This window comes from Poecilia reticulata, chromosome 12 (genome assembly GCF_904066995.2).
Source record: "Poecilia reticulata chromosome 12, P_reticulata-male-v2, whole genome shotgun sequence".
Taxonomy (NCBI): domain Eukaryota; kingdom Metazoa; phylum Chordata; class Actinopteri; order Cyprinodontiformes; family Poeciliidae; genus Poecilia; species Poecilia reticulata.
In genome coordinates this window covers 970,210-996,805 of record NC_088841.1, presented here as the reverse complement: position 1 = coordinate 996,805, position 26,596 = coordinate 970,210, and the positions used below count along the sequence as shown (strand labels likewise).

General features: G+C 38.2%; 1 protein-coding gene across 5 annotated transcripts in view; it reads right to left on the bottom strand.

The window, feature by feature from the left end:
• Positions 1-25,404, bottom strand: part of LOC103473491 (LIM/homeobox protein LMX-1.2-like) — an 88,550-nt gene extending 63,146 nt beyond the window's left edge. Inside the window, exons 1-3 of one of the 5 annotated variants that reach the window (XM_081613401.1) lie at positions 24,619-25,404; positions 24,337-24,539; positions 20,275-20,461 (exon numbers count right to left, since the gene is read on the bottom strand). In XM_081613401.1, the coding sequence (XP_081469527.1) occupies positions 20,275-20,461; positions 24,337-24,481 (332 nt within the window). In that variant the 5' untranslated portion in view covers positions 24,482-24,539; positions 24,619-25,404. Of the gene's footprint in view, positions 1-20,274; positions 20,462-24,336; positions 24,540-24,618 lie in introns of those variants that run through there. The other 4 variants (XM_081613400.1, XM_081613399.1, XM_081613397.1 and 1 more) reach the window with 4 other exon arrangements.
• Positions 25,405-26,596: the final 1,192 nt, after the last annotated feature.

Here is a 26,596-nt window from a genome sequence, read left to right as displayed (position 1 = left end):
ACAATTTCCGGCAGCCCAGGTGATAAACGTGTAACATTTTTTCTGTTACAAACCGACTCAGGCCCCCCACCAGAGAAGGGAAAAGTTATGTGGCCCTCACAGGAAAAAGTTTGGGGACCACTGCGACACGTTGCATCTGCGATGAAAAAAAGTTGTCACTCATGCGCTGAATTATTGTGTGGAGGTGTTGACTGAGGTGTCATATATATGGGACAACGCTGTGACCAAAGTCTGCAATATAGTGATATGACATTCAGGAACGATCTGATTCTTCTGGACAGATCTTTACTGATTAAATTTATTTCAGCTCTAAGTATTTAACATCTAGGTGTTTTATGGGAATGTGGATCTTTCAGATCAATTTGAGAAGCAATTTTGGTAGGTGCACTTAATTTTTTTGTGTCACGTAGTGTGGGGTGCTGGTCTTGACTTGGTCTTGGGTAGGTGGTCTTGACTACAACTCTGCTACTGGCTCCTTGGTTGCCTGTCCTCTCCCACCCACCTTCTTTCCATCCCGTTTCTGTTGGATTTCTTTAAAAATAAAAGCCACTAGTAGCAAAAAAAGTGAAGTTTATGCTATGTTAGGACAGGAGACCAGATGTTTCCATCCCTGAAATTATGATGCATAGAATCACATATCTAAGTCTAAACTATTTTACAGAGTAAACACAATAAAACATGCTTTATCTGTGGCATTGTTCATTAAAATGGCATTTCTAATTTCTAATGTATTAAAATTAAATACGATCGGTTCACTTAATGATATTGTATTAGCGATTAGGTAATGCATTCAGCAAGTACTTTTACTTTTAATACTTAAGTATTTTTAAAAGCCAGTACTTTTTAACTTTTACTTAAGTACAAATGTTAATGTGGTAGTTTTACTTGGAGTACATTTTTGTCTGTGTATTTGTATTTACTTAAGTACATTTATTGAGTACTTTCTCCACCACTGGTGGTCCCCAAACCCCGAGTACTGGGCCGCGCAAGAAATAACTAAATATTTCCGTTTTATGTATTGAGTCTGAAGGATCTTTTATTTTGAAAATCCTCTAACCGGATTCTCTCGGTTACTTGCTCGCCAACACTGAGCCCACAAGCAGCAAAATGAGTAAGAAACACATGAGATGTCTTTGGAAAGTTTCTTTGCGAAGGGGAAAAGGCCCAGAGAAGAGACAGGAGAATGGATTTATCCTGGACCGGTAGGTGATTCCCACATAATAAGCCCGCTCTGCGTAACTTGCGGTGACTGGCTGCTAATGAGGCAATGAAGCTTCAAACTGCATAGCCACGTAGAGACCAAGCACCCTGTGGATATAAGCAACACTTCGGGTGTCATTGTCTCCCATCAGTCCCAGATGGGACCGTCTCGTTCCAGAGAAACAAACTCAGGGCTCCCGTTAGTCGTTATCGTGAGTAAAAATTTTCACGAAAGTAAAATGTTCGTTTTTGTGGCGCATCTGTATTTTATTTTGAAGGGATATGTAAATGTTACCATAGCGACCACAGTAAGAGCATTTGGGCAGTGGTCGAGAGATGAATAGAGCTTGTGAGTCTTAAGTCTGGTTTAGACGGCAAGATTTATAAATTGTCGGCTGGGAACCAATCGTGGTGGGCCTGCAGCCTCAAAGAGTGAACCCACAAACTAATGTTAGCCAGATCCTCGGTCACCCACCTGTTGAAGCCTCGGGTGATCGCAAGATGAAAGGCTATCTACACCTCACCTACAAACAACAAAACAAAACCCCATCACACCATAACACCAACAGAAAAATCATTATTATGAACACCAACATAACAGAGCACCACAAGCTCCATCTGGGCCCAGCTCAGATGAAGCAACTGCACCCACTGGAGTATGCTAGTCATATTCTACGCAGCACACTCAGCACATACAAACCAAGAGGTGACGCCCTGGAGCACACCGTATACACCATACACCAACCATAAAAGATAGTCCCTGTTGCTCAAGGTGGTCCCTGATCTCAAGTGAGAGTGCATACCCTTTGAGGTACCTAAATGCGGGCGGGGAACCAATCGTGGTGGGCCCGCAGCCTCAAAGAGTGAACCCACAAACTGTATGTGTTCTGAAGTCTGAACGGCCTGAAAGTGTAGTACCGGACTGTTCAATCATCCGCCGCACTTGTTACATGCGTAGTGTGCATGAAGTCAGTGTAGCTTAGCCTAGCACCGAATGTCAACCATGACAAGGAACGGCGGGCGGGACTTCCTTCAGAGGTCCGCTAACCCTGTGGGCCGCACTAATATTATACTTTCATATCACGGTGGGGGCCACAAGACATCGTCCTGCGGCCTGCAATTGCCCACGGGCCTCGAGAATGAGACCTCTGCTTTACAAAATTTACACCTATTCAAAGAGTTGGTGAAACCTGACTGAAACTGTTCAAACTGTGTAGATACTATTTTAGGGAATGATTGTGGCAACAGTGGTAGGAGGTTCTGAAAACATTTGGTTGCCAGTTTCAGCCCTTGCTATCCAGTGTTGTCTTTGGGCAATTGTTTTGTTATTGTCCTTATGAATGGGAATGTGTGAATGACTGTAGTGTGAAGCACTTTGGGATCCTGCGGACTTGATAAAGCGCTTTGCCATTTACCATTTTCTAAAAAATAGTAAATGGCATATGTAGCACAAGAAGCTACATATAGTCAGATGTTTTTCTCACTTTCCTCAGCTCTGTTTCATTTTGCTCTTGTTAGAAGTTTAGGTTGCCTCAAAGAGGAAGCAGCATAAATCACGTAAGTTAAAAAATGATGGAAACTGTGAGAGGAGGACAACCTGGGTGTATGAAGCAAAAAGTCTGAGGAGGCGATGAAACCCAATCTGCAAAGTTTTTATGAAAGCTTGTTTTTCTAGTGCTGAGCTCAGCCGTGGATCGGCTGTTATATCCAAACAGAACAGGGCTTTAAGTAGCTCCTGCTGGTTTCTGTGGTGTTTTTCGGGGGTTGACTTTGCCCTCCCCTTCTCTTTACTTTGGCCCTCACTCCCAGGAGGCACAGGGTGTTCTGAGTCCTCAACAGCCTGCTCGGCCTGGGCTGAAGATTTACTCTTGTATCCTCACCTGCAGTGGTCTGTGCTTAGATTAATGTTCAACACACAAGGTTCTTGGGTTTCAAGTAAAATAAACCTTCTCGGTTTTACAATGACATATCCCACATACTGAATGCCTAATGATGAATTATAATGGCGATTTCAGCTAGACAAGAAAATGAAACGTACAAGAGGCAACACTGTCAGTTCAACATAGTGTTTCTTGATTTAATTTATATGGATGAAAAGTAGTACAATATAAAAAAAATTGACTCTTGCAAAAATTGTGATTTGCACATATTTAATATCAGTTTTAGAAATACTGAACAATTTACATTGTTCAGTATGTAACAATGTACAACTTACATTGTTCAGTATGTAACAATACTGAATACATTGTTCAGTATTACCTCCGCATTCCTTTAAAGGCGGCTTTAGTTTATTCTCCGAAGAAAGAAAAGAAATAGAACATTCTAAAGATTTATGAGTTATTAAATTTTAAATATGTTGCCAACATGCCCATGTCTGGCTGTGCAAGCAAGTTCACCCTGCGAGCAGACCGCAAGATGCTAAAACAACAGGCAGCAACCCTGGACACTCGTGCCACAGGTGGCAGGTGAGGGGTTAACTGATGTCAAGTAGTCATCAGTTAGGTAATTTGGAATGTGCCCACCTGTGCACATTCCAAATTACCTAGCACAGACAGATAGTAAACACCCCCATCTACTGGGTTTGACCATTTTGAGTTACTTTGCCTGTGAGAAGAACTTTGCTAGTTAGCCATAGCATCACAAAAAGGATTACTTTGTTGTGGTAAAAACATTCCTGGCCGAACAAGAGCAAAATCACCCAGAACTTAAAAACCAAAAGGGGATTGTGAAACTGTCAGATATTAACTATCTTAACAAGCTTAATCTCAACAGCAGGGAGCAGGACAAACTATTGTAGAAAAGCGTGACAAAGTTTGCAGAACTCCACAGCTGTGTGATGATGGAACAAGATTAACTGTCTCAAAAATATTCCACAAAGCTTATCGACTGTTTTTGGCTCTACATTTCTTTGTGACTAAATTTTCTCTCCATGAAGAAAGCACTCAATGTCTTCATCTGACTGCTGGACACTCTGAGACTTGTGTGCTACTTAAAGTTACAAAGTGTGATCTCATAATAGCAGAACTGGCAAATATAAGGCAGGGGCATGATTCTCATAAACAGGGATGTTCCTATATTAATATACATATCACGTTGGCTCAGTTCTGCAACAGACTGGTGACCTGTTCAGGGTGTACTCTGCCTGTTGCCCGGAACGTTAGCTGGAGACAGGCACCAGCACCTCTCCTGACCCACTAGGGACAAGGGTGTTAGAAAATGAATGGAAGGATGGATATTGGCCTAGTTTATTTTTTCTAATCATGATGTGAAGAGAGAATTAATGCCATGATGGCCTGTTGCGATAAACGATGAATCAATTAATCGGACGATGAATTAAACTTATCGACCTCATTTTAATTATCGTCTTTATCGTCCCTTCCAGCCTTTTTTCTTTCTGTTGATGCCACTGAATGAAGAATCAGCTCCGGTGCTCTCCACTGACCCTCCCTTCCTCATTTACTTAGTCTAATGTCCAGCGCACATTACACGAGTTGTCTGATCATTTTCAAACCCTGAGAGACCACACCTTAGCAGACAGAAATCCTAGGTATAACGGTTCAATCGGGTTCGTCGTGCCGTGTGATGTCCAGCCACATGGGCACAAAATAATGACTACAAGTCCAGTTAGCCAATTTTAAAATCAGGCGTTACTCAACACTTAACTAGAATCTACCTGTGACGCATGTAGCTAGAGTCAGCGTAAAGTCCTGACTGAATGAAAATCATTATAACCTATTTATGCCACATTAACGAAGAACAGCTGAAAACTTACCAGGTTTATCAACTACGGTAGCAATTTGGCTCCAAATCGTCCCTTGTCATTTCTATATTCTTTGCACAAAATGTTGAATAAACATTAATGGTAGCACAAATCATCTCCGATGTCCGCTGGACTTCGGGTTGCGCCGTTTAAGTTGTTTGGGATTCCCCTCCATAATTTCCCCTCAGAAAGCACGGAGGAGAATCCGGCTTTCTGATTGGCTACCTGTCACATTCAACAGGCTGCGTTAAGCTCCCAGACGGGGAAAACCCCAGATTTAGATCGGAGCTGCCACGACGATCTACCATAACCCACCACACACTACAGGATGATCGGTTACGAAATCACCAGTGACAATCTTAGATCGGCCAACGATCTAAGATTGTCATAAGATTGAAAATAGGGGCAAAAAATCATGTAGTATGAACTATTGCATTAGGTAGTCGGATGTGCCCATATTCTCTATTTAAATCTAGTAATTACTGAAGGGCAATATAGTATACAGACTTCATAATCTGCACTCTTTTGGTTGAATGCAGTATTCATTCCCACTTTGGCTTTATGTTGTTTAGTTTTTATATTTAAACTATATATTTAAATATAGTTGCCTTTTGCTGGATGCCTTTTGTTGATGGAAAATAAGAAATCCTTCTTTTCCATCAACAGATGTTGGCAGGTATGTTGTAATCCAGTGCTTCCCAACCCTGGTCCTCAAAGCACACTGCCCTGCGTGTTGTAGGCGTTACTTTGCTTTAGCACAGGTGGTTTCAATTGACAAGTGTTTGCTGAACTGCAATCAGCTGAATCAGGAGTATTAAAGCTGAGAAATAAAACATGCAGGGCAGTGTGCCTCGAGGACCAGGGTTGGGAAACACTGGTGTAAGCTTCTGATATTCTGTTTCAAATTTATCAAACTGTTCTCATCTGTGTTAGTTGGGCAATTAGTTTTTTAATGTAAGATAACTTCAAAGACAAAAGGTATTTATTTTCTTGTGTGATTGTATATAAATTGGCAGTGATATTTAGAAAACCATGCAGCAGCAGGCACAATCTAATACTGCTGACGGTTCCGTTTGTCACACGGTGCCCTTTCTTTCCACTTGAGCACCTGCCCCCCAAAATGTCTGTGCACGCCACTGACCCAGAGGAACACCAGTAATTTAGTATTAAGAGGTAACAAAGTGGATGTTTAGAGGTATAAACACACATGGAAAACAACTTGGTCTGTTTCTACTTTCAGCTCATTAGCTGAAAGCCTAGGCATAAATTCAAGCTGTGAGACTCTCTTCGGGCTACCAGCATCATCAATTACCACGCCTCAGGCAACCAGCATCGGATTGCCGCTTCGCCCCAGCCAATCACCATGCAAGAGCTCCTACAAAAGGCCAAACAACCACGAATCCACCAGCTTCAGCCGTGCTTCGAGCTTATGTGTGCGCTTTTCCTACCTCTGTGACATTCAGTCAACTAGTTGATCTGCCTCCTCTCCGTCAGCGATCCCGGTCCTTCCGTCCCTAATCCGACCCACAGAAGCACCCGCTGATCGTTCTTCCCTTCTTTCATGGGTCAGATCCAGGGAATATCCCTTGGTCGCCGGCCGTGCTCCTGTTGACTTTCAGCTACTCCTCACTGATATCCCTAACCCCATCATGCCTTCTGTTGGAAATATTAGTTTGTTTAACTTTAGCGCATGTTGAAATATTAGACGGATAATGATTGTTTTGACTAGGGCTAAATTTAGGTTAGATTTCGATTCATGGTTTAATCAATAGGCCTATACATAACTTAATTAGTCGAACATTTTAGAAACTTAGAAATAATGATCACAATTTGATTAAAATTAGTCTAATCAGTAGTTTTTTTATATTAGATCACATTCTTAAGAGTGTATAAGTCATATTCATTTGGAAATTGTTTTAGTTCATTTTAACTAAGGAAATTTAAAACTAATCAGAAAATATTGAGTGTAACAGATGTTTTCGTATTGAAACTACTTATGTCTGTTTTATAAGAGTTTGAAGATATTATATGAAACGTGTGCTAATTTTCATAATCAAAATCTGCCGTTTGATGCACTAGATCAGAGGAAAGGTTAGGAGAGCTCTGTGTGGTTCAAGAACCAGTTGAAGCAGTTTTTAATGAAAAATATGGATAGTTGATCAACTTTGGTCTCGCTTCCTTGAGTAAAATGTTTCTCAATGAAATGAACACATCTATTGTTCGTACCCTGGGAAAGTACGCAGGGAGGATAGCTTAGACTAGCGGTTCTCAACGTGGGCGGTACCTTCCCCCGGGGGCCGTTCAGAGGATGGCAGGGGGCGCTGGTGGAAAATTTTACAAAATTTTCCACCAGCTTTACACCTTAAAGTGTAAAGCTGGTAAACTTTAAGGTGTAAAGTTTACCTGCGTTTGGTCGAAGGTAAACTTTACACCTTATATGCAAACAATACCAGTTTAGACTTTGTGCAACTTGGTAATAGTGTATTGTGTAACATTAAAACATGCTTGGCTGCTAGTGTATCGATGGTAGCTCTTCTTCTATTCAGTGTTTGTTAGCTTTTGGGGCAACTCCTGCTACTGGTAGCTTCACCTCATCAGTTCAGCGTTACACCAGCTGATGACGTTGCTGTGATTCACTTTGTCTGGTATTTTTGTACATGTTTTGGCAGTTCTGTGATCATGCCAAAGCAGCAACTTATATTAAAAGTGTTTTATTTCCGTTTGAAGGCTGCCCGCTTCCATGGAAGGACAACAGAAAATCGCTCTTATAAACATGTAATTACTAAAATCACAATACCCTCACTTTGTATCCCTCTGAAAAATTTACCTATTTAAATAAAGAAATCCCTCGATGGGTGACACCACTATAGAGGGCGTTCATTTTATAGCGTTAACACCGGTGCTGTAAATGGGGGTGATAGAACGGTACCACAACACTTTGAAATTTAAATAATCAGAATACCGAAATTGTTTCCGTTGTTTTGAAAGGTTTATGTTAGTCTTAGGGGGTTAAGAAAACAAACAACACACACATTGTGCAAAACTCTCAAACAGGAGAACCGGGACTTAAAACGGAGCAACGAACTAGATGTGAATTATGGCATAAAAACAGAGAATCCGATGCTGAATAGTGAAAAATCAACACATGATGTGAGAAACATGACGATTAGGCGGCGCAGTAGGTGATGAGTGAAGATTACTGGAGGTGAGCATCTATCCATCCATCCATTTTCTAACACCCTTGTCCCTCAGTGGGGTCGGGAGGGTTGCTGGTGCCCATCTCCAGCTAACGTTCCGGGCGAGAGGCGGGGTCACCCTGGACAGGTCGCCAGTCTGTCGCAGGGCAACACAGAGACACACAGGACAAAACAACCATGCACACACACTCACACCTAGGGCTACTTTGGAGATTAATTAACCTGACAGTCATGTTTTTGGACTGTGGGAGGAAACCCACGCATGCACAGGGAGAACATGCAAACTCCATGCAGAAAGACCAGGGCCGGGAATCAAACCCAGAACCTTCTTGCTGCAAGGCAGCGGCTCTACCAACTGTGCCACTGTGCATTTATAGATGATTATAAATGATAAAATAAATCTAGCAAAAAGAAAGAAACTAAAGTGGACAATGCAATAAACCAAGAGAGGATAATACTAATCAAAGGAAACTAAATGGAAATGAATGAAGAACAAAATGCAAGAATAAACTAAGAAACTAAAGTAAATACAGAGGAATAAACTGGTATGGAAAGACCTTTAGAGCAATAATTAATACAGAGACTGTATGGCAAGAATAAACACTATTTCCAGATAAAAGGTAAAATAATATTGTTGAAGTGCCATGGGTTTGTTGAGACCATATCTAGTAATGAGAATAAATATATCTTACAGACCATAACAGTAAATAACTGATCACTTATTTATGTTTTTAATTAGATTTGATACATTTATTTCTTCAATATTATTTTTCATGTCAGTGTTAATGTCATGAGGCTGTTGAGTGACTCCATGACACTTTGAATTTAACTCATTAGGATTTGATTAAGAACCAGATTTGTTCTTTGTAATTTCTGTCCAGTAAAACTATTAATCTATAAATCAATAGGCAGGTCTATATAAAGATATAATCCATGTTTCTGTCTCATATTTGTATGGCTTTAAAAGAACTTGGAACTTTTGTTTTTCCACTACTCTGATGTCCCATTCTCCTGAAGGCAGCACAGAGCTGCACCACCAGAAACTGACAAACACTGAAGAGAAGAAGAGTTATGATTAATGTAGTTACAGTTCTATCCATGTTTTAATGTTGCAGAGTTGTTTTGCAAATAGTTAAAAGTTTAAACTGGCATGTTGAACATCTTTTATTTTGTGGAATATTTAACATCTAGAAAATGGAAAAGAACAAGAATATTTTTTCTCCACTCTGATTGGTTGCTGTTAGGCCTACAGATTTTAACTTGAATGTTCATTGCATTTTTCGTAGACGCCTGTGAAAATAATTTCTATTCTCATGGCTTTTTGTTCTCTGGGAAATTATTTTTGATGATAAATACAGAAACAAGCATAAAAATCAAAACATCTACAATACTGATAGTAATATTAATAATAAAATAGTCAGTGAAAAGTAGCCTGCAAATTCTTTGGTGGGGGGCAGTGAGGGACCTGGATAAAGGCTGGGGGGGCGCTGGCCCAAAAAAGGTTGAGAAACACTGATCTAAACAGCAGAAGATGCCTCAGCACTGAGGGATATTGTTGTTCGGATCGATGGACTATTGATGTGAGGGCTCCACAGACAACATTTCACAAGTAAGATGGACATATTATTGTGTATATATTATGATTAGAATATTACTTTACTGTATTTATGTCCACCGGCGAGATACCAGCTAATATTAGCTACAGAGCTTGGTGTAATACGGGTTCAGCCCGGCTATAAAGGCTAACTGAGATTCCGTAAATCTAAAAAAAAAAATTATTCTCTAACATTGACTTAGATTATCTGACACAAGAGTCTATATTAGAAATGAAACAATATAACACATATTATAAAACTTATGTGTTATAACATTCACCAGCAAAGTTTACACAGGTGATACATTTATATGTAATTCTTTCACTAGTAAGATACATCCCAAATCTTCCGTTTTTGTTTTGAAAGTTTCCTAAAGACACGATGTGAGGAAGAAGATGGAGAATCTATAAAGAGAGACGGATTCACTGCAGCACGGATGAATCTCACATCGGAGTTTGGATTCTCAGCTGCTGAATCTCTCTGAAGCTAGAACTCGTCGGCTGAAAAACAAAAAAATAAAAATGTATGTATGTATGTATGTATGTATGTATGTATGTATGTATGTATGTATGTATGTATGTATGTATGTATGTATGTATGTATGTATGTATGTATGTATGTATGTATGTATGTATGTATGTATGTATGTATGTATGTATGTATGTATGTATGTATGTATGTATGTATGTATGTATGTATGTATGTATGTACGTATCCAATATATATTATTCAGTATTAATCATTATTTGTGCCATTATTAATCATTATTTATTTGTGTTTGTAGTTATATAAATATGTATTGATATTACTAAATAATTTATTAAATTATGAACGGCTGTGTGCTTTTTAATATGCTCATCATACATCAATATCAGAATATTCCATTCCTATTCTATTGTTATAGCCACTAAGCATATTTAAATATGCTGAACTATATATTAAAAACATACTTAAATAATACAATTGTTTATAAATGTAGCTTTGATAGATGTTTGAATATGGTTTCCAGTAACATAAATGCGTGTTATGATCGATTAAATGCGCCGATACGTCATTGTGCTGCTAAACACATAGGCTGAGTGGAGCGGTGCATGCGCATTCTGCAGGAGGTCCGCGATATTGAGAGGAGCCGTCAGCTCGTCATACGCGAGAAGAGAAAACAAGACCCAGTAAAAAGTAAGTAAATAAATCAAATTTAATGCTGCTGCAGCTGCAGTAAACTACAAAACAAGCCCCGTTTAAATTCACGTCCCCCAGTTCATTGATATTTTTGGGTTGGATACTGCTTGCTTGGATACAGTGATGGCAGGTAGGACTTCGACACATAGGTTTACTTATTATGGTTACTTCTAATTCTTAAATGTTGAATTTGAATGATTTATTTATTTTTTAACTTTCCTTATCCTTTTTTTTTTTCCACGCCATCAGACTGTACAGGCAGAAAACGTATTGGTATGGTTATGAAAACGCATTTCTTTACCCACACTGAAACTGGGGCAGAAGCGGTGTTTCACTTTTGAAACAAATCCTTATCTTTATTAATGTATATGAAAAGCATTCATGTTAAGTTTGTTTTTATATGTGCTTTACATTTACATATATTAAGATTATGCAAATTGAGGTTGCTTTTGGGACATGAAGGCTTTTCTGGTTAACAAATCATATTAACTTAAGAATCAGTTTCTTCTTTTGTGTTAGGAAAAGGAACATTACTATCAAAGTTCAGTATAGTTCATGAACTAAATCTGAATTCATCCAAGTTTTTTACTTGGACTGGCTTTAGCTGGTCTGGTTGAAGAAAAAAAAAAAAGAGTCTCGCTCAACAATGAAAAAGTCTAATTTTCCCATAATGTGAATATGTAAAAGTTATGTTTTTAAAATACACATATGAAATTAGATAGCTTTAAATTTTGTGCTTTGAATTTTAGGATTTATGCATCAATCCGCTTATCATTCCGACAGTTATTGTTCGGCAAAGTGTATTTTTATGAATGCACATTGAAAATACATATTGAGTGTCTTATATTTTTTCTGTAATTTTTAAGGATAAAACGCCAAGTACAGCCACCTGTGTTATGTAGCCAACAGTCACCATCAGTGTGACTTTTGCCTCAATTTATAAAAGACATGAGATGTTCTTGAGTCACTTGAAGTCCCTGTGTCCACCATGCGTTGCCAGGAAGGACATGGCGTCCACCAGTGTTGTCAATAAAAATTGGGATCTGTAAATTGCATTTAAACTCGCTGTTGTGTTTTCTGCAGTATTTCAAGAATTGCATTGTTGGATGCACATGCATAAACATGTAGATTAGAAGGCTTTTTGTATTAAATCAGAATTTAAAAGGATGGATATGAAAAAGCTTTCACTACAAACTTTATTTTGTTTAGTTTTGTATTTCTTGTCCTAACAGCCAATATTTCACAGAAATGTCATAATATTGCAGCACCAGTTGGCGTGTTTAGTAGCAGGAGTGGGTGTGTTTTGTTGTTTACATGGCTGCAGCAGGGTATTATTATATATTTGAACAATTTGCAGTGTGTAATGAATTGTCTTGTTTAAATGCCTGTTGATGCAATTTACATGTTTTTCTTGTGTCATTTATAACAAGAAAAACATGGGAGTTCAAATGGGGTGAGGTCTTCAATTTTATTTCTGAAGGCTCTTACCCATTGATGCTCAACAGACGACAGAGGCAAACTTTGAGGAAGTATGCCATAAAATTTAGCATCCATGGTAAGTTTTTTATATCTTTAACAAAAGTACAATTTTTAACTACAATATTGACATAATATGGTCATTGTTTTAATACAGCTGGGGACCTATTGTACGGATCCTTACCCGAAAGAAGGGCCGTACGGTCCAAAGAAGAGGCCTGGAACCTCTTCAAGGAGTTTCATGCATCCCCCATTGGAGGACACACTGGCTTTGTCAAAACACGCAGTGCCATGTGTTCCCGATTCTATTGGCCCGGTATGACAACAGACATTGAGAAATGGGTATGTAACAACATAGTTAGCAAAATCTTTATGGTCCAAAGTGTCATAAAACTTATAAACTGTAATGTTGTAAAGGTGTCTCAATGTGACCGGTGCCAAAGAGTTGGACCTCCCCTCAAAGTTGTCAGGGAACTTAAGTGCATAAAGGTAACCATCCACAGTGATCCCTGAAGTTTACCACCTCTAGGACATTGTTGCTCATACAATTACAAAGAAGTCTTGTTTCCCAGTTTCCTGGCTGAATGTTCGGAGATTCATAGCTTTGGACACCTATGATTCTAAGAAGTTTTTGGTCGGAACACAAAAAATTATATTAATGTTCGGTATGAAGAACCATTTCCGCTGTTCAGGGAACTGTGGAAGTCTGTGTGAAACCTGCTGATCAGTTTTTGTTGATATTCTAACAATCAAAAACACAAGATGGCTTAGGAGCATATCACAGAATTTTTCATTCCAAACAGAACAAATTTTCCCATAGGCCATGCAGGAACAGTCCAAAGCATTAAAAAAAATCCAGATATGTGAAATACTAAAAATTGCAGTATTTTCCGTTATGTACAAGTAGAACATGATGGCTTGTCAACAGAATATAAAGAGGTAGTACTTGACTATTTTTGCTAAAGTACACTCTAAATGCCTTTATTTCTTCCCAGACAAGGTGGAAGAGTACTGTGTGAAATGCAACATGCTTCACTATAATGCTACAGAGAACATCATTGACATGGTAAACAATTAAACTGTATAATTTAACGCTTCAAACACATTACACTTGCTAAATTATAACTGTTTTCTTTTTCTGTCCACTTCACAGATACAGTGTGACTACTGCTCCAGGTGCACACACAAAGAATGTGCAGATGAAGATGAACTTTAACTTAACAGAGCTCTGTGGTTCCTCCCATCAGTATGAGATTCAGGGTGAGGAGGCGCCATGTTAGGAAGAGAAGTGGAAGCTGCAGGATCTTCAAAACAAACAGGTCATGGTGCTGGGCTACTGATTATCCCTCTGTCTGGACACAGGAACAATAGAACCAGTTTAAAAGCTAAAATGAATGGTTATATGCCAGACATGGAAAACTGGGATGCATCCATGCCATGATGTTCAGAATTTAGGTCTCATGGCATCTCAAGGTGTCAACATTGCAGCCAGTGGACTGATTGAAATACAGTTATTTTGTAGCAATTCAAGAGCTAACCAGCTTTTATATATATATATATATTTTTGTCATAGTACCCCCAAGAATTTAAAACTTTCACCCCTGGGCTTATGACAATCTAACTTCTCCGTCATGAGGCTGATTAAATAACAGCGTATTGGTAATCACAGCAACTTGACGTGGACTCACTAGCGGAACAAGTCAGCGTCAGGCCGGGGGGAAGGCCAATTACCGGGCCCCTAATGAATCACCGGGCCCCTTACGTGCATCAGCTGCTGGAAACTGTTGAGGGGGGAGGTCGAAACAAAACGGAAACTGTTGACTTAAATACACATTAAATGAACATTAAATACACCTTTCTCAACAGGTGCGGGCGCACTTTTTCCGTCTATAATCAGACATTTAAGCGACTTTAAACCATTCCTCCCCCCCTGGCACCTCCAGACCCGGGCCCCCATCCGGCCCGGTTCGGGGGGCAGCCGCCCCCCCAGGCCTCCCTATAGCTCCGCCCCTGCGGGGACTCATGCTGGTCTCGTGCATTGCGCTCTGGTTTTCCGCTTCGGCAAGAAACCTGACTTATTCCGCCCCTCTTTCTGCCTTATCCACGTTTTCCGTCAGTGGGGTATCTGTACAGGCGATGTCAGGTATCTTGATCGTGTTTGTGGAACTAAAATTCACAGATTTCCAAAATCTAAAACGGAAAGCCTTGCTTGGATTAACGCTTGTGCACGACCGCATTTGCAGCTCAACCATCATAGGATCAATAAGAACAAAGGAGTGTGCTGGCGTAAGTATTATTGCTTTGCTTTCTTTGTGTTTAGTGAATGAAAAAAATAAAGTCAATAATAAACACATCCGTTAGGAAAACCTTTTAGCCAAGTACAGCATAATGGCAGTACCGATACAACTTCTACATCCTGAAGCCTGTCTGTTACAGCCTTACGTTAGCTGAACAGATCAATGTGCAATGTGTACCGTATCTGACATACATTAAAGATTTTATTTCACCTGAAAAGGCTTTTTACTAAACTGTAATCGTGTTAGCCACGCTAGCTTTTACTAAACTGTAATCGTGTTAGCCACGCTAGCTTTTACTAAACTGTAATCGTTACTTTCATGGTTTTGAGGGCACATTCGAACCCTCAAAACCATGAATGTCCGACTCACCCAGCCTTGCAAGAACAATAGCCATCAGTGATCTTGTCCACGGCTATATTTATGCTGAGGGTCTGAGGATCTGCTGTTTTCCTGATCGACTGGTAGCATTTAGCTGCAACTCGCACAATGTTAGAGGCATTGCATGGCTAAAACATCTTTATGTCGTCCAAAAAAGATGACATGAACTTGTTGGTCCCCTTGTCCATTGTCGTGGCTGATATTTTGTGAAAACCCAGCAGAAATACTAAACTAATCGACTCAGAAATACTCTGCAGAGTCAGTCGAAACGAAAAATCCCATAGAACCTAAGCTCTGCGAGGAAGTTAATGTGAGACATGAAGTCACGTGGGACTTTCGAGGGGCGTTTCTGGGCGAAGCTTGGTAAGGTCCATCTCGTAGCGATCCAAGCTTCGCCTCATCACCCTCATTATAAAATGAAAACACTTCAGGAAAAAAGAAACTTATCCACGCATTAATTTTTAGTCGCATTGATGACTGCAGCAGCGTCTTAACCCTCTGATGCATCAGTGACTGACTATACAGTCTTCCGTGAGTGGGTCCTTTTTGACCCGGGTTACAATCAATGTGTTTTTATGCTACTTTTGTCATTTTGATTCAAAATAATGTTTTGTATAATACTTTCTAATGTGTTTTATTTCACACAAGAATTATTTCATGTTTGAAATATTTTAATTTTTCACTTTTTTAAATGTTTTTAGAACAATTTGTAGAACATTTTGGACAATTTGTAGAACATTTTTAAAACAAAATGACACTGCAGCAATTTTACAACAACAATGATGAAATGTCAATAATGGACAATGTTAACATCCATTATGTGTGTGTGTGGGGGTGGGGGCTGCAAAAAAGAACATTTCGCTTTTTGGCTCAGCTCTCTCTTCACCACGACAGATCAGTACAGACTGGTACAGTGCCCGCTTCACTGCAGACGCTGCACCAATCCGTCTGTCGATCTCCTGCTCCATTTTTCCCTCATAGGTGAACAAGATCCTGAGATACTTGAACTCCTCCACTTGGGGCAGGACTTCCTCCCTGACCCAAAGAAGGCACTCTATTCTTTTCTGGCTCATTTATTTATGCATTTATTTCTATGGCTATGAATTTTTATTTTATTTATTGAGATGATAAAAGAAAGAACATTGAACACATTCATCAACAGGTTTTGCATGTCACTCAACACATTCTCTCTCTTGGTTTTCTCATCCAGGATGTCAGACACACACAGAGACACACACAGAGACACACAAATAAAGATGCACAATAAAGTATAGGTGGTAATGTTAGCTAGTTTTTTAGATAACTAGTGTTGGGTAACTTTGAAGAAGGCTAATATGTTGATTCATGACAATAAAACTGTCACAGTACTCATGATTGACACACACACATTAGTGAGATAAAAAATAAAGATAATACTTATATGTAAGAGTTCTTGCTATGTAAAATAATATTATTCAGGGGTGACACTTAGGTCTCAGTTTGTTTGGTTCACAAAAAAATGTTTTCCTGACAGTAACAATTGGTAAGAAACAAAGATTACCATTAAATTCCATAGGAAATGAATGCGGGTCATTTTGGACCCACTCACGGAAGAATGGGGTAGTAACATAAAACATGCTATTTCTTAAAATGTATAAAAGGTAAATTAAAAATTTGAATAGCATGATATCAGTAACATGTTTCTTGAGGAATACCTGGAATATGAAGTGATGAAAACTTTTCATTACAAAGATATTGCAAAAAGATGACCTCACCTGGTCAAAAAGGACCCAGTTACGCATCAGAGGGTTAATAAAAACCAGGGAGATGCGGCTGATCGCCCCAGTTCTAAAGTCCTCTCAACGGCCATCACAGCTTAGAGGACAAACCATAAATCTCCGAACGGTCTAGCACCTCAACTCATTAAAGATCTGTCATTCTATGAACCTTCTGGTCCACTCTGGTCTTCCGGTTTTGATCTGGTGGTGGATTTGTCGCCCTTAGTAACAGCGACATTCTCTATCCTAGTATAGTTTCTCAGCAGCTGTTTGTTCATCATCCGATTTTAGTAATCAATTAGTTTAGAATGCTAAAAGGGACAACGCAGGTCCCTCATATATGCCTCTTTCACGCCATGAAGTTGAGTTGAGTTGAGGTTTGATAGTAGAAAAGTACTTGCTCAAGGAAAACCTCAAAGCCTATGTAAAGCATTCTGTACAATGACAGCATGAATGTCCTACAGTACTAGCTATCCCACCATCTCCAACATAGACGGAACACTGATTTTTTTTTTTTTTAAGAAATGTCTCCTTTTTCAGGAATGTTTGTCTACATCTTGGTTGGAATCTCACTTAGTTTTTAATGTGTTTTAAATGTATTGTGATTTGAATGATTTGGGATTTTTTTTCTAAATTTAAACCTTTTAATTGCCTCTGATGACTTAAACATAATCTCTTCATTTTTAGAAATTATGATGGAATTAAAAAATGTTCCCACGATTGTTTTAAAGAGAGTGAAATAGCAAAATTTGAATATTTGCATTAAACAGGTTGGTTACTCTTAATGTTAAAAGGCAACTTGGATTTGGAAGTCACTGCATACTTTTCCTTTTGAATAGTTTCACTCATTAACATCCTGTTGACTGATTTCAGCCTTCTAACTGGGGCTTTCTCCTGAGAAATATCTCCACACTCTAAAAACTACACATTTCTAGAAACAAAATATAAAGTAGTTAAAACTCTAACATCTGAGAACTTTTTATATAATGTAAAATTATGTTTCCATGAATAATTGTATGCAAGTATGCAAACATTTAACCATGTATGTCTCATTAAGATTAAAAGTCTCTCTTTCAAAGAAAGACCTGGGCAAGACTGGCAGCAACAATTACAAAATTGTCATAACCATCATACACACTCATTTTGAGAAACATGTTCTTGCAAACAACTGGCTGATTTAGTTGGACAGTTGCATGTCTGCACTTGGAGGAGAGATTATGTACTTATGATCAGGGGTGAAAGTAAGGGAGTATGGTAGGGTACTGCGTACCCCTAAAAGATTTAGTGGGGGTATGCAGTACCTGCAAGAGAAGGGAGCGGCTGTCTGCTGTAAAAAATCAGTGGGTTCACTGTGCAGCTTTGAGTGCACCCAATAATTAGCCGTGACTGATTATTTTTTCAAGAACAATCTAAAACACAACTTAATCAGTTAATAACTTTTTTCCTATTTCATATTGTTTCTGAAGTGTTCGTGCTTTGCTAGAGAAGTGGTGCAATACGTTGATCACGGAAGATAAAATTCTGTGAGTCGATCTCGGCTTTAGGTGACAAACTGAACGCCGCCAGGACGCTGAGACAGGACACATCCTCCTCTGGCTCCTTATCAAACCGTTCGTAACTTTATTAAATAACAAAAACAAAACAAAAAAAACAACAAAACGTGTTCAAATTAATGACCCAACAACAATAATAATCTCAGTGATTATTGTTTCAACAAGGTGTTGCGCAATTCTGTGCGTTTTGGTTCCATTACCAAAGTAACTAGCAGAGCAGGAGTTTAAAATTATTCAAGCAATTTGAGAGGCTTATTAATAATCGCAAAATAAATATCAAGCCTGAAAACCTAATATCGTAATGGACTGAATGTTATGTTTTTAACGTAATCTCTGGTCGGCTTGTGGAGCGCAGGAGGTTGCCATGACAACGGGTGTGCTTAAATGACAAAGAGAGACGGAGAGTAAAACGATGGTTTTGAGTTGATCGCCTGTTCGGGTTGTTTTATCTTTGTTTACATTTGCTGTTGTGCATCACAGCCGCTGTAGTTTCTGAACATTCAATAAACGACAAACTTGGACTAATTACCTCGTTCTGCGAGTATACGTCATTTACAACAAACACGGTAGATATGTTTCATTAAGTATTTAACAAACAAATGGCTTCTACCGCGATAATTATGTGAATTTAAATTAATTGTCTAATATAAAAAAATGTTTGGTGCTGTTGGACTGAGAGTCTGAGAGGCTTTTCCTTTATCAAACTATTTTTCTTTTGCCTCTTTAGTGGAAATATTGATGTTGATGAGACTTTCCCCAAAATAATAACCCTTTTCAACCTTTATAGCTCCACTGTTGAAAATGAGGCTCCAACTTTCACAAATGACATTGAAATAAAATCCAGTCCATCTGGTTTGAGGTGATTCCTCTGGAACCTGTTGGAGGAAAAATATCCCAACTTCAGATGAGCTTTAACCTAACAGATCTCTGTGGTTCCTCCTATCAGTATGAGAGTCGGGGTGAGGAGGCGCCATGTTAGGAAGAGAAGATCCTGAACAAACAGGTCATGATATGGGGCTACTGATTATCCCTCTGTCTGGACACAGGATGAATAGAACCAGTTTAAAAACTAAAATAAATGGTTATATGCCAGACATGGAAAACTGGGATGCATTCCATACATGATGTTCAGAATTTAGGTCTCATGGCATCTCAAGGTGTCAACATTGCAGCCAGTGGAATGAGGGAAATACAGCTTTACGTTGTAGCAATTCAAGAGATACCAGCTTTTATTGCTTCGCAAAAAAATTAATCAGCACAGAAACTCCAAAGCACACAAAAAAAGCAATATATATATATATATATATATATATATATATATATATATATATATATATATATATATATATATATATATATATATATATATTAAAATAGTGAGGAGGCTCATGAGGCAGGGACATAAAATAATAACTGGGAAACACTATGTGATCAATAACAAGAGCTGATTTTAACGGCTTTTTAAACAGAGGTGCCAATAAATGTGAAGGGCACTGTGAGCCGATGAGAACCAAAAACCTGAGTAAACCCTTTATTAACTCAAACCTTAACACAAACAGCCAATGACTAACTGTATTAATGTGCTACAGCATGTTATGTTTATGGGTGGTAATTTTTCTTTTTTTTAATTCTGATTACCAAATAAAATCCTTGGAGTAATGGAGCTTAGAATAATGTAATTCATAATATATCTGCTTCCTTTTGTCGTTGTATTTTGACAAATTTTCACAAGTTTAAAATGGGGGTTGGTGGGTGAAGTTACGGAGGATGTGTAATGTGTGGCCCACTGTTCCTCAAAAAACATATCGGCCCCGCAGCTTCCCGCACCGCAGGCCGAGCCCCGGACCTTGGCCCCTACAGCCAAGCAGCGGGGCTCTCCTACCTCTGGTAGTCGCTCCTGCAGAACAGTTTGCTGTCCCGGAAGTAGCAGGTGGCAATGAGCGGCTGCTGGCACGCTGCACACTGCAGGCAGTCCTCGTGCCAAGACGCGCCGTTGACTCGCATCAGGAAGCGGTCAAAGATGATGCGCGAGCAGCCCTCACACACAGCCTGAGGAGGAGAGTCACACCCTGAGAAACAACCGGAAGGAGACAACGTCAGCCTGCAGGCCACGCTTTATTTTCCACAGTCCTGTCCCGACGTAACGGCGGTGTAGGGCATGGTTTTATTTATATATATATATATATATATATATATATATATATATATATATATATATATATATATATGTGTGTGTGTGTGTGTGTGTGTGTGTGTGTGTATACTTCTCAACACTTAAGTTTTATTTTTTGAGCAGTATAATGTGTGTGTGACGTGTGACCGGCGGACTTCTGCGTTGTGTGTGTTATGTGGTGATCAGACAAACCACAAGACATCAAGTCTGGGTTTGGAGGCGGTCTCCGTTTATTTAATCTGTCAATCGGGAGATATTAGCATTAGCACCTAACATTGTGAGATATACAATCAAAGCTAACGAACATTTCTATATAGAGCATAACACTATGCATATGTAAGATATTTTATTAGTAATTTCTTTCTGCAGGTCTACTTTGTTATAGGAAAGTATTTCAATATTCAAACCCACAATTTAGCAAGATATGTAAATCAGAGCTAGACCACCAGACATATTTTGTCTTTACAGAATTACACTATTAAAAATATAAACAAGGGCACAATGCAACCTTTTAGTGGCTGTAATCTTTAAAACAAAGAGCTGCCTGTTTGCTGCAGTGGAGATGAAGATGGTCCATTCAGGAAAGCAGAGCTGCATGTGGAACTGCAGAAAAACGAAAAAAAAAAAACAAAAGCAAAATTTGAATTGTTAATGCAGGCCAGCATGAGAAAAGCCTACTGAGTTTTGCTTAAAAAAACTTTTAAAAAAATTTAAATCACACATTTTTGACTCATGAAGTTAACTTTCTTTTTTGCAAAACAAACGTATTTGCGCTTGTCAGAAATCTTTTCTTGTTATTCTAAGTTTTTGTTTGTGACTCAAAGTTTCACATGACGTCTCGAGCAGGGCCTAAAATCACAACAAAAAATTTCTGATGTGTGCAAATAAATGTTTATGTTTGGTAAAAATGAGTTATTTAATTTTTTTTAAAAGTCTTTTAAACAAAACTTTTTTTTTTAAAGGAATCATTGCAATTCGAAAACTTTTGATTACAATTTTATTTTACTTAACTGAGGTTAGTTTTTTTTCCATTGAATAATTGGAAAACAAATTTAACTTCATACTCTGCGAACCAGACCCTAAACTTAAAGTGTGGATTGAGTTTTTTCCCCTACATTAATGACACACTTTTATTACATACATCTATCATGGTACTTCAGGGGGAGTTATTTTTAATTCTAAATGAATGTCCTTGTTGGACTATTATTTAAGTGTTATTCTCCTTCAAGATACATTTACCAAACGCTGGAATAAATGAAATGTACATTATGCAGCAAAGGAAATTAGAAGATCGGACATATATTCATTATGGAGATGATAGGTTTTGGACGGGCGATGTGCCCTTATTGCATAAGCGATACTGAAGAATGACTGATATCATTAGATACAGGGGAGAAGCTTTTAGTTATCAAGCTTTGCTAGCAAAGTCGTTAGCTAGCAGCTAGCTAATAGCACAACAACAACAGACTAATGTCTGTATGATAAAAATACTGAATCGATAGATAAGAACAGTTTTTCCTCACCTGGCTGTCTCCTCCCGCTCAGTAGTTCTTCAGAGAAAGGCAGATGCAGAGGCCTGTCTGTGTCTGTTGTATTTCATTACCTCTCTGCTTAAACCGCGACTCCGAGCTGAAGCAGAAACGATACTTCAACGTTTTCCGTCATCTGACAAGTAGCAAGTCTACTCCACTTTATTCACCAAAAACATATTTTTTTAATTCACCAAAAACTGTTCTGTAATCTGGAACGTTCGCTACGTTGAGCTCCAGTTAGCCGCCTCATCTCACTGCGCGAGAGGCAACTGCATCATGCGTCACGGGCAAAAGGTCAAAGGTAACAAGGCTATTAGGCTTATTATGTTATACAAAAAAGAAACAAAAAAGCAAAGCATTTTAGCACATGTTTTTATGTGTCTGAAGAGAGCTTAGGAAATAATAATACCAACAAAAATAAAAAATGTGACCAAAAGGGCACTTGGGGGCAAGGAGCAAAAAGGGCAGGTGCTCAACACCCCCCCCACCACTGCACGTGCCTGCAGAGGACCACAACAACAGTCAAGTAGAAGCAGACAAATACATGAAAGAACACATTTTGTGGAAATATACAACTATTAATATAGACCCAATTACATATAATATACAATTATATGTATGTATATATATATATATATATATATATATATATATATATATATACATACACAATTTATCCTTTTCTTTCTTTAGTTTATTGAAATCTTTGTTCAACCATTTTGTCTTGTTTCTCAGGTGTCCTTTGTCTACTTTATCATGTTATTTTATACTCATTATGTATAAAAATAAAAAGCAAGCATAAAAAACTTGGAGGCCTTCATATAAGTATCTGCTCATGATTCTCCTTTTACGCAAAATGATCTTTTCGCAAAACCCGTTTCTATCTTCTTTTTTATTTTAAATAAAATGAAACTAAAAACTTTCCTGAACATCTTCGTCTGAATAATAAAATAGTAAACAAGTTGTTTTGTGGTAAATATTAGTCTTTTGGTTTGATAATTTATTATTATTATTATTATTATTATTATTATTATTATTATTATTATTATTATTATTATTATTATTATTATTATTATACTGAACAAAAACTATAAACCGCCATGTCAAATATTGTTGCCATGTGGAGTTAAGAACTGTAAATGAGCATTTGCTGACATTTTATTGTACAAAAGTAATATTTCTCTGGATTTGTGTATAATTTCTTAACTCAATTTGCTGTCAGTGAGATTTTTTTTACTCGGTGCATGGGTGGAGCATGTCCAGTGGATGATAAGACAAAATGAGCAACAACTGGACAATTCTAGGACAGGAGACAATAATAGGCCACCCCAAAATGTCAAATTTTGCCACAAGTCATGATGCCTCAGATGTCGGAAGCATGCCAATGGTATGTTGAATGCAGGGATGTCCACCAGAGCAGTAGCTGCACGGCTCAATGTCATTTATCGAACCGTAGCCTGTTTAAGAGTTCGATTCCAACAGACTGGCACTACTGCAAATCGACCTCATCCTCGTCAGCCATGTGTGGCCACTCCAGCACAAGATCGCCACATCCGGTTCGGCCATCTGCGGGATAGTCTAAAACCAGCGACATACACTGATGAGACTATTGGTCTGCACAGCAGACGCATCACACATCAGACTGTCCGTAACCGCCAACGAGAAGCCAACTTGTGTGCTCGGCAACTCCTCAACCTGACCCCGATCATGTTCAAAGGACTGTCAAGCCGCTACAAATGGCCATACCACGATGATATAAAGATCAGTAATTACTGAAAATATATTTTGAGTGCAAAATACATTTGCATAATCTAAATGTTCATAAAACTCTTATATTTGACATGGGGCGTTTGTATTTTTTCAGTGTATTATTATTATTATTATTATTATTATTATTATTATTATTATTATTATTATTATTATTATTATATCTTTTTTATGTCCATCACTATATGCACTTTTCCCATTATGAAACTGAATGCGTTTTAAATGACTGCTTATCCAAATCACCACAAAAAATGCTTAAACGAGGAAGCATTTTTTATGGTTATTTTTATGTTGATGGACATAATAATAATAATAATAATAATAATAATAATAATAATAATAATAATAATAATAATAATAATAATAATAATAATAATAATAGACCAGCTGCAAAATGAAACAGTTGTTGTTGTCCTCCGTGTTAATTTATCTGAGAGGTGTAACTAACTAGTAAAGAATCATGTGAACTCACCAATCAAACAGCGCAGAGGGCTGGCATCAGTGTCAGGTCGACCTTCTTTTTTAACATCGATCAGCATGTTCCCATCCGCAGCAAAGTGGGCTTTGTTGATCACCTCGCGCCTCACTGCGCACCGCGCACTTGTTGCAGTGTCCATTAACGGTCAGGTCCGGGTCTGTTCAAGGGCTCCTAATGTTCCTGCAGCCTGAAATCAACTGCAATAATAATAATAATAATAATAATAATAATAATAATAATAATAATAATAATAATAATAATAAACTTTTGTCCAACTTTTGCTCTCCAAGTCAAGAAGGACGAAGGAAATCCAAGAGGTTCAGAGTGATGGCCGTGATGCAGCGCTTCAGCCTGTTCTGTTCCTCAGAGGGAAAAACTGAAGCCCTCCTCCTGCTGCACGCACCGCAAGTTCTGCTGGGGATGGATCCGCCTCCACGCAGACCGCAAACTAAAATCAAAATATACAAAGATATCTAGAGCGCTTTTGCGTTTGATCTCATTTATCTCCAGCTAAAAAATAGTCAATATACATCTACTTTAAATTTCACTAGATTTATTTATTAATTAATTTATTTATTTTATATTTCTATTTTTCTTTTCACGTTTTAACATTTTATTAGTTATTTTTATGTCGATGTCACGATCTTACAGACTTGGTTTTACACTTGTCTTTGTAAAATTGCGAACTGTTTTTCAGAGGCCGAGTAGAGAGTGATTATCTATGATAACAAATAATCTAAAGCACAATCCAAACTTCTGATAACCATGCAGAACGAATTAAGCGCATTTTTATCTTTTCTTGTTAGCAATCTATATATTTCGCGACTAAGAGGAACGAACACCCGCTTTCACTGATTAGACATAACGTCAGGTGTTACGTGCATTTTCTAGTTACGTCTGTTGTTCGGGATGTAAACGTGCATAATGGCTAGTGGATTAGAAAGAAGCGCAATCTGTGCATGAACTGCACAGAGCCGAGATAAAATATCTATCTATCTATCTATCTATCTATCTATCTATCTATCTATCTATCTATCTATCTATCTATCTATCTATCTATCTATCTATCTATCTATCTATCTATCTATCTATCTATCTATCTATCTATCTATCTATCTATCTATCTATCTATCTATCTATCTATCTATCTATCTATCTATCTATCTATCTATCTATCTATCTATCTATCTCTTCATCGGGCGGAGCGCATCCAGATGAAATGGAGCAGGCAGCTCGTCAAGCGGTGGTTGGGAGCATAAAATTGAGGCGATGTGAGGTTTAGTTAAGATCGTTTCACATTTCTGAGTCTAACGTGAGAGTGAATGGACTGCAGAGTTCAAAAATAGACTGGATTAAAAACAACATAAGAAGAGTTGTAAAGACGGCTAATATGATTTATTGAAAGCATCATCTTCTGGTAGAAAAAAAAATTATTTTAAAAAGGTAAGAAAATCGAAGAATTAACATATAACTGAATTCAAATGTTCATCAGATTAATCACAAAATTGGCCTTCTAAGCCTTCAACTAAAAGTGAATTATCTTTTTTTTTTATTAAAAATTTCCACTAATACATTTCAAAGTTTTAGTAATGGGTTTTAGGCTCAAGTTGTGAAAAAGATTAGTCAAGATGAGGTTACAAAACAATCTGACAGAAAAATGGTATTTGGATATATGCAGGGGCAGGGGTGAAAGCATAGGCGTAGGAAGCGGGGGGGACGGGGGGGTGATGTCCCCCCCAATATTAGAGAGAGTCACATTCGTCCCCCCCAATAATTTCACCTCAGTTGCGAAGAATTTTAAAATCTTCCACTCGCATGCTTTTATTTTGAAGGCGCACAACAACGCATTCAGCAGAGCGCTTCCTCCCCTTCCCCCCTCTGAACGGCTCAGAGGGGGGAAGGGGAGGGGGAAGGTTCATCTCAGTAAACTGTCTGTCAGGAATGTTGCCATGAATATCGCTCGTTTATAACATCTTATTGTCAGATTATTTTCATATACAGAATTAAATCTTTTTGGTTAATCTGTTTTAATTCTGGAATAGTCACATGTCCAAAATTTTACTGCTAACTTTGTTTAAAAGTTAGCTAGTCTATAGTCACAATGATTTAGAATGAGACTGAAAAAGCAGCGAAATTAGCCTTTTTATTATTTAAAGTGAGCAACAGCTGATCATATTCGACCACTAAACGTGTATTTATATATTATATTATTTAGATATTTAAGAGAACAGCAGTGCTAGAATGATGTTGAAGA